This window comes from Athene cunicularia (genome assembly GCF_003259725.1).
Source record: "Athene cunicularia isolate RWA chromosome 4 unlocalized genomic scaffold, athCun1 chr4_part3, whole genome shotgun sequence".
Taxonomy (NCBI): Eukaryota; Metazoa; Chordata; class Aves; order Strigiformes; family Strigidae; genus Athene; species Athene cunicularia.
Genome location: NW_020799100.1, coordinates 662,914 through 671,437, shown reverse-complemented (window position 1 = coordinate 671,437; position 8,524 = coordinate 662,914). Strand labels below are relative to the sequence as shown.

The window sequence follows — 8,524 nt, the reverse complement described above, 5'->3', positions numbered from 1 at the left end:
GGGAGGGTGGGTGGGTGAGTGTGAGTGTGTGAAGAGGCAGGAGGGACGCAGACCCGCTATTTGCCCGCAGTGGGGGCAGTGGCCACGATCTCTTCGTATTTGGGTGGTGGGTCACTGTAGGAGACACTGGTCTCTTCGCCACTGCTGCTCTCCGGGTGGCCCGTCACCTCCTCGTAGGAAGGTGGAGGGGTGGCACTGGACAGTCTGGAGAGGACGGAGACCGAATGCTCTGGTGGGCAGAGGGTGCCGTCTTGCTGGGGGGTGCCCCCAGCTCTGCCATCTCCAGCCCCCCGGTTGCTGGCTTCTCGCTGATACTGGGTTTCCCCTTGGCTTTGCGACCGCTCCCGGTACACCATGACCCTGGGGAGGCTGCGTCCCGTTCGGCTGGCCAGGTAACGGTTCTGGGCATAGGAAGGGCGGTGGCGGGTGGCCTTCTGCAGCTGGCACCTCCAGATGATGAAGAGGGCGATGACTATCAGAAGAGCCACTCCCAAGAGGGGGACCACCACGTACATAGCATCTGAGCGCTCCGTGCTGTGCCCGGGGTCCTTGACAGAGTAGACAGAGTTGGTGTAGCCCTTCCAAAACTCCATCTGTGGCAGGAACAGAGAAGCAATCGACATGTGCTGTGGGCAGGACAAGCAACCCCTGACCACCGCCAGCAATAATCACTGCCCTGCCTAGGCCCACAAAAGAGGCAGGTTTTGGGCCGTCCCCCACCACTCTCACCTGAGGCGCTGTGGGAACCGACACAAAATATGACAGCGACACCCCTCAACAGTGGCTAACAGACCCCACACCAAGCAGGGAGAAATTTGGCCAACACCAACCCCAGCCTGGAGTGTTGGGGACAACAGCACAAATTTCCCACCCATGCCATGGGAGTGCCAGCTCCACCTGCAGCCGTGGGCAGGCTGTCCTGGCAATAGCGAGGTGAGGGCAGTGCTGGGGAAGGGAAAGTCATGCTGGAATGCAAGGCCACAACATGCTGCCTGCAGACAGAAGAGGACAAAGGGAACAGGAGAGGCTGTCCCCCTGTGCTTTCCTTCTCTGCCTCCAATTTGCTAAGGCGTAAGCCCTCAGAGATCCACTGGGGAGCAGGGCAGGACAAACGCACCGTCTTCTCCTTGTTCTCAAACACTTCCTTGACCTCCTCATAGCTGCAGACCTCCTCGATGCACTCCCGCTCGATGGTGCCCTGCCGAATCTCCTCCAGAAAGCCGTTGGCTCGGGGAAAACGCTTCAGGACTGAGTGGGCATTCCTGGCCCCCAAGAACACTGCAACACACAAGGCAGAGACACGTTGAGCAGGGACAACCCCACCTGGCTCCCTGCAGGATTTTGATGATACAGGCTTTCCCACACGGCTTCCCACATGCACCCCAAACACCAAAAGCCCAGGAATACAATTTATTAGTTGGCACAGCAGAGTGCTGGTGGAGGGACAGCACATCCAGAGAGGCACAGGGCCCCTGGGGTCTGCCCGGAGACATGCAGCACCAGGAGCATCCTTCCAGCAGGGTTGAGGTGCTGGAGACATTGGAAGTGGCAGCTGCAGACCACACAGGGCAGCTGCAGAAGAGACAGAAGGCTCCAAAAAGACTCGTTTCCAACCTCCTGCCTTGATGGGCTTTCACTGTGCTTTCAGGCAAGGGAGATCCCACCAGGTGAGCAAGACCCCACAGGGCTGAGATGCAGAGCCAGGCCTCTGCCCAGACACAGGACCAGCACCAAGGCAGGCTCACAACACACTGTGCATCATTCCACAGTCCCGCTGCGCATCACCCCAGAGCCCCCTCTCTTGCTTCACACCCCCACAGCCCCTCAGGAGGGAGGCAGCCTGCCTGCTGGTGTACCTGCTGCCAGCTGCTGTGGGGTCATGCAAGCTCAGGTGGCTTCAGGGACCCTGTTCAGGTCCCAGATAGTGAAAAGGGCAGAAGCAACCTCTCCCCACACGGCATCACATTCTCATCCCTACTGCGTTTTGGTGCAGAGGCCTCACCAACCTTCCTCAGCTCCCAAAGCCTGGGACACTCTACTGTTGCCCACATCAGACCTTCCCATAGAGCACGCCAGCCAGACCGAGCCAGAACAGCACTCTTCTGCCTGCAAGGGACACAGCCCTGTCAAAGCCTCTCCCCTCCTGCTCTGAAGGAGGGAGACCTCCATGGGGTGCAGGGAGCAAGGATCTACCAGGACCTGCAGCAGCACAGAATCACAGAATCAACTAGGTTGGAAAGGACCTTGAAGATCATCCAGTCCAACCGTTAACCCAGCACTGACTGTTCCTATCCACACCAGATCCCTCAGTGCTATGTCGACCCTACTCTTGAACCCCTCCAAAGATGGGGACTCCAGCACCTCCCTGGGCAGCCCATTCCAATGCCCAACAACCCCTTCTGCAGAGAAATACTTTCTCAGAGCCAGTCTAAACCTTCCCTGGCACAACTTGAGGCCATTCCCTCTTCTCCCATTGCTTGCTACTTGGTTAAAGAGACTCATCCCCCCTCTCTGCCCCCTCCTGTCAGGGAGTTGCAGAGGGCCAGGAGGTCTCCCCTCAGCCTCCTCTTCTCCAGACTAAACCCCCCCAGTTCCCTCAGCCGCTCCCCAGCAGACCTGTGCTCCAGACCCTGCACCAGCTCCGTTGCCCTTCTCTGGACACGCTCGAGTCATTCAATGGCCTTTTTGGGGTGAGGGGCCCAAAACTGAACACAGGAATCAAGGTGCAGCCTCACCAGTGCCGAGTACAGGGCTCAGATCCCTCCCCTGTCCCTGCTGGCCACACCAGTGCTGACACAAGCCAGGATGCCACTGGCCTTCCTGGCCACCTGGGCACACTGCTGGCTCCTGTTCAGCCGGCTGTCAATCAACCCCCCCAGTCCCTCTCTGACTGGCAGCTCTCCAGCCACTCCTCCCCAAGCCTGTAGCGCTGCTGGGGGTTGTTGTGGCCCAAGGGCAGCCCCAGGCATTTGGCCTTAATGAAGCTCATGCAGTTGGGCTCAGCCCATGGCTCCAGCCTAGACAGGTCTCTGCAGAGTCTTCCTACCCTTGAGCAGATCAACACTCCCACCCAACTGGGTGTCATCTGCAAACTGACTGAGGGTGCACTCGATCCCCTTATTTAGATCATCAATAAAGATGTTTGCCTCTCCCTTGCTGTTTAACAAGTTGTTGCCCAGAAAGCAGAAACTCCACACAGACCATGGTCCTTCCAGGATCCAAACATCCCATGAATGCATTTGATAAGAGAGTGCTTCTGTAATGGGGCTCAACATAGCTGTGGGCTGGCACCATCTCTTCCCACCAAGTCACATAATCGAGCTGCTTCCCTTGAGGAGGATCAATCGGCTCTGCTGGCTGACCCACAGAAACCTATTTACCTCCTTCACCCTCAGGCTCAGCCTTCCATGGGATCATCCAGATGAATCAACTCACATTGCAGCAACACCAGCAGCTGCAGGACAAGGAGGGAAGGGGGAAACCGGAATCTCCACAAGGCTAGCTTGGCTGTAACAAATAATCCTTCCATAAGGAGCCTGGTGGGGATCAAACATAACAGTAAGAAACTACCATCTTCCTTTTACCAGAGAGACTGGCAGGTTCCCTCCTGCTTTACCTTCCACGCATTCTGCTCCTAAAACCATACAGCAAGGGATTTATGAAAGCATTTATAAATATCAAGGCAGAAACAAGATCATGGCGTAAGTAACTACTACTGCGCTACACCATCCCGTGCTCGGAGGCACTGCACTCTTTTTGTGCTGTGTAGGTGCATTTTCCCCCATGATTTATTAATGGATTGGTTCAGTGAGAGGGTTTGCAGAGGGCTGAACCACTGAGGTGTGAATGAAGAGCAGCATGAATGCTGTGAGTCAGAGACCTTTCTCAGAATCAACTTTATTAAGCAAACCTTTTTTTTTTTTTTAACAAGAACACCAAAAAGTGTTTCCAAGAGGCACAGAAGGCATCTTGCAGGAGGGCAGGGATCAGCTTGCCTTGACTTCTGCAGTTGAGGAGGGCTATCCTGGCTGGAGAGGGAGCAGGTTGGCAGGCCGACCTTCTCTTGAGCCTTTCCAAAATGAGATGAAATTCTACAAAGACACCATCCATTCCACAAATGTCCCATCCTTTGCTGGAGAAGTCTGGCCTCACCTCCTTTGCCTCCCGTCTTGATCAGGCTGCGATATCAACTCTCACCTCCTCAGCACTTGGGTCTGAGCCTCTTTCCAACCTCCTCAGCATACCCTGGAGCAACAAGCTTGGCCGCAGATCTCAGTGTCACGGTTTTCCATCCCTGCAGATACCAGTCACTTGACCCTTCCGCTGCTTTGCCATGCTGAACTGGCCACTACAGTGGGAAATAAAGACACACAGGCAGGAGGCAGGTATCACAAGTAATGTCCCGACTGAAAGCATGCTGCTATGGAGGTGTGTGCTTCTCCCCACATCCAATTTCCCTCAGGTACCTAGAAATGGCAGAAGAGGAGAAACTAAGTCACTGTTTCCTCCCCTCCCTTGCAAAGAGCTCCCACATGCCTGCGGACCAAAGGAGGAAACCCAACGGCCTTCAGGAAACAAGAGCCTTGCCAACTCTCAGCTCCAGCCTGGATGGCCAACTGACACAAAGAGCAAACAGCTGAGCAGGTGCTGTCCCCAAACCGCGGGGCAGAGGGCACTTCCCAAGGCCCAGCAGCCTCTGAACTGACCCCTTGTGCCTCTCTAAGTCTTCCCACACCAGCTGGAGAACTGGTGCTCAGGAAAGACCAGAGCTTTAGGCGAGGGGAGCAGAAGCCAGGGCTGGGTTTCCCACATCCCTGCTGGGTTTCCTGAGGTGCTGCTGGCCCCCGGTAGCAAGCAGGCTTGGCCACACTGCTACCCCACAGCTCTGCTGCCCAAGGGAGCAGAGGGAACACACCCAAGGGGCTGCTTCTCAGCAGAATGACAGGCAGCTGTGTCTGCAGAGGGACAGGCAGGGCTGCATGCTGCTGGAAAGCACATGATGGTATGACCACCACATCCCCCCCACACACGTCAGGGTCGCCACAAAAGGGGACTGGACACCTCCACAACCAGTGTGTGCTGGGGAGCCAGCACTGGAGCTCTGGGAGGGAGAAAAGGCCACAGTGGAGGAAGGCAAAGACCCAGCTGGGTCATTACCAGAAGATTAAAACTGCCTTTTAAAAACACTGCCTGAAGATCTCTGCTCCCTCCCCCACCTAGCACAGCACAGATAATGAAAGCCCAGACATACCTGTCATCCCTGGGGTCCTCCTCCTGCCCAACGTGGTTACAACCTCCACCTTTGTAGCCAGCTCCAGCGACACTCCAAGCAAATCCTGAGATCCCAGCCAGATCTCTACATCTCCTGGTTCACATCTGCTGTCCTCCTTGAGCTCCCATCACATCGCTGCACGCAGCCTCCATGCAGGCTGCCCAGAAGAGCGAGGAGGGAGGGTTGAGTCCAGCTCTTTACAGATCACATGCCATCCTCCACCCTGCACCCTCGCCAGTCTCAGCCCAGTTTCAGCCACTGGCCCTGAGCGGCCCCACCTGCCAGGCTCTCCTTCAGACGCCAAGACGCAGCGAGCTCCCAGTGGGGCAGAGTTGGGCAGCTGCCCATCCGCTGGCAACACAGAGCCCCAGCGCCACCAGCCACCCAGGCTACAAGGCAGTGTGGCCCCCAAGGATGGGCAGCTGGTGGGATGCCAGTGGCTAGCAGATGTCAGCACAGACCAGCAACCCCTGCGGAGGGGCCAGTCAGTCCAAAGTAACTCAGAGAGGCCTGTCCTGCAACAGTGAGCATCACACCAGTAAAGAAATGAGGCAGCGCATGGGGAGCCCCGGGGAGGGCAACCCTTCAGCACCTCCTCTTGACTCCCACCTTGCACTGGGGAGAGAGAAGCACAAGTCAGGCCTCATCTAGGGATAACAGCCAATGGCTCCCCACAGAGAATAACATCCCCCAAAAAGCATAGCCCTTCCTTGAGACAAGGCTGCCAAACATCCCCCTTCTCTCCTCCAGCACCACCGCCACCTCTCCATCTTGACTGGGGAATACTTACTTGCCATGCTGCCTCACTCAGCTGTGGGGGACTCCTGCCTACCTGGAGGGAAGAAAACAGGAGAGTCACCAACAGCTTAAATTTCACCCCCTGAAGCCCCAAGACCTCCATCACCCAGGGTCAGATTCACGTAGAAAGAAGGGTGCTGCCTCTTCAGACAGGCAAGGACTCATGCTGCCTCCCAACTTGTGACATGGCTGGAGGGACTGGAGGGGCTCAGGACACCCTCGGAGAGCCTGGGGCAGGCTCTGCCATACCTGAGCTGCACCAGGGCCCTGCAGACAAGTGAAGTAGGAAGGGAAGAACTGGATGAAGGGGAGTCCCCAGATCTCATCAGCAGACAGAAGATCTGCATCTCAGAAGCTGCTGGGAGCAACGCCTGATGCTCCTCCCTTCCACAAGAGATTGATGACGGATACAGGTAAAGCAGTCATCCTGCTTTAAATGTACTTCATAGCCACGCCAGCTCTCGCTTCTGCAACTCCTACCCACAGTCTGCAATAAACAGGGCCATACTGTTTTCACCACTGCCATAAAGCTGACTAAACAGCGGGAAAGAAAAGGATATGGATCTCCTATAGACTGCTGGGCCAAGCTAAGGGCAGCAGCTAGAGTGACAGAGCTCCCTGTGTGCTCTGGACAACAGCTCTCCAGCCGGAAGAGCAAATTTCTGTGTTTCAGAAGCAAAACTAAATGAAACCCCACAAGAGTGAAACAAAGTCCTGCAGAAGCAGAGTATATCCCTCTCTGCCCATGGGAGGAGTTTCACTCATTTTTCAGGCTTTGCCTTCTCCCTGTGCTCGATGCCCCACTGATCAGGCCATCCTGCGCAAACTTTCTGCCACAATTCTGTAGGAGACAGAGGGGATGGGACTAACCAGCCCTACAGTGATTTATTGTGGATGAAGGAGCAAATGCAGTTAAGAAACAGCAACAACTAAACCACGTGCTGATCTTAGGTCCAAGACTTTGGATATGCAGAGTTATCCCAAAAGCACTTTAATCTGCTCAGCTGGAGGGAGGTGAGGGACAGCAAAGAGCTGTTCACGGTGTCAGGGGGGCTAGAAACACATTTCTCATTTCACATAAAAGGCAGGAATCCAGAACCACAGAAGGGCTGATGCACACCACCGCAGCAGGCACTACCACACCTCACCAACAGCCACCTTCTCAGTAAATCTGGTACCTCTACCTGTCAACATCAGGTTTCCTGTGGTTTCGGAGCTTCCTGCACCAAAAGCTGGAAGAGGCCAAGCAAACATGGAGCTGTCTCCCGAGGCAGAAAGCTGCTGCTTTTCAACAGTTTGCAAAACTCAGATTGCAAACCTCAGTGTGGAGTTTAAGCAGGAGTGAGGGAAAGCAGAGAGCACCAGAATTACACAGGAGGGGTCTGCCACCTCCTGCACCCCACAGCCCATCCCAGGAGGCCTTTTCTCCAGAAACCACACACCCAACCCCACTTCTCTGAGCTGTCCTGGGGGATGAGAGAGTAGTGGAGAGGCTTCCGGATCCATGCATTCCCCAACACACTGTGTCAGCTCTGAGCAGGGACCACCTGACCTGCTTTTGTTGTCATCAGTTTTTACAAAGAGATCCAAATCCACAGGACAAAAGAACACACAGTGTGCAAAACTTGCCACAGTTTCCACATAAAACCTCTGTACTGCTCATTGTTACAGGCATTCTCCCCCTTTGACAGCCAGCAGAACAGAGATGCAGAAATAAGGATATTCAAAATCAGATTTGTCAGGACCTCCAGCTCCATAACCCACGTCATACATTGGGCAACACGTTTAATGCATCAGGAAGATTTTATCTTTAACTTTTTTCCAAGGATCTGGGCCAATGCACCCAGTGTCAGAGCTCAGAGATGGCTGATTCCAGCACAGCAACAAGCCAGGTCTACAGAAGCCTACAAGCACAAGCAGTGCCTGCAAGCATCCCAGACACCTATTTTCATTTCCACACGCAAATGCCTAACCACCTCCCGCGGCCCCGAGGAGCAGGAAAGGCTGGACCACCACACGTGCTGACGCCAAGGCAAGCAGCATCCCTCCTGCCTCCACACAGCCACGCAAGCTGACAGAAGCCTGAAGCTGGAGGCTGACCTAGCAGACGCCCACCCAGCCCCAGTCCCGTCCCCCCCGCCTCTCTCCGGCTTCCCAACACGCGTTCGCCTCCTCTATAAATACCCATCGATAGGAGGTTGCTAAGGCAACCGTGAGGAGGCGCGAGGGATGCAGCCGTGAGAGTGAGGATGCTGCAGTCGCACATTTGTGTCTCCCCCGGGCTCCCCTCATCTCCGCCCCCGCTCCCGTCACCGATGCCAAAGTTGGAAATCGTGCTGGTAAAATCTGATGCGTGCGCGGTGCTGGCCCCCCGCAGACCCGGAGCGGGGCTGAGGGGGGGCCCCGGGGGCCACACTGGGAGGTGGCGCCTCCTCGCCAGGCTGGGGGGCATAG

General features: G+C 55.7%; 2 protein-coding genes across 4 annotated transcripts in view; one reads left to right on the top strand and one right to left on the bottom strand.

Moving 5' to 3' along the window:
- The window catches only part of PRRG3 (proline rich and Gla domain 3), an 8,732-nt gene extending 1,820 nt beyond the window's left edge, over window positions 1-6,912 (bottom strand). Inside the window, exons 1-3 of one of the 3 annotated variants that reach the window (XM_026848544.1) lie at window positions 6,063-6,912; window positions 1,118-1,278; window positions 3-593 (exon numbers count right to left, since the gene is read on the bottom strand). In XM_026848544.1, the coding sequence (XP_026704345.1) occupies window positions 57-593; window positions 1,118-1,278; window positions 6,063-6,069 (705 nt within the window). In that variant the 5' untranslated portion in view covers window positions 6,070-6,912 and the 3' untranslated portion in view covers window positions 3-56. Of the gene's footprint in view, window positions 1-2; window positions 594-1,117; window positions 1,279-3,879; window positions 4,467-5,251; window positions 5,430-6,062 lie in introns of those variants that run through there. The other 2 variants (XR_003398414.1, XR_003398413.1) reach the window with 2 other exon arrangements.
- A 1,306-nt stretch (window positions 6,913-8,218) lies between these two features.
- CLDN2 (claudin 2) overlaps window positions 8,219-8,524 on the top strand; it is a 5,819-nt gene continuing 5,513 nt past the window's right edge. Inside the window, exon 1 of the mRNA XM_026848546.1 lies at window positions 8,219-8,409. The gene's annotated coding sequence lies outside the window, so the exon portion shown is untranslated. The remainder of the gene's footprint in view (window positions 8,410-8,524) is intronic.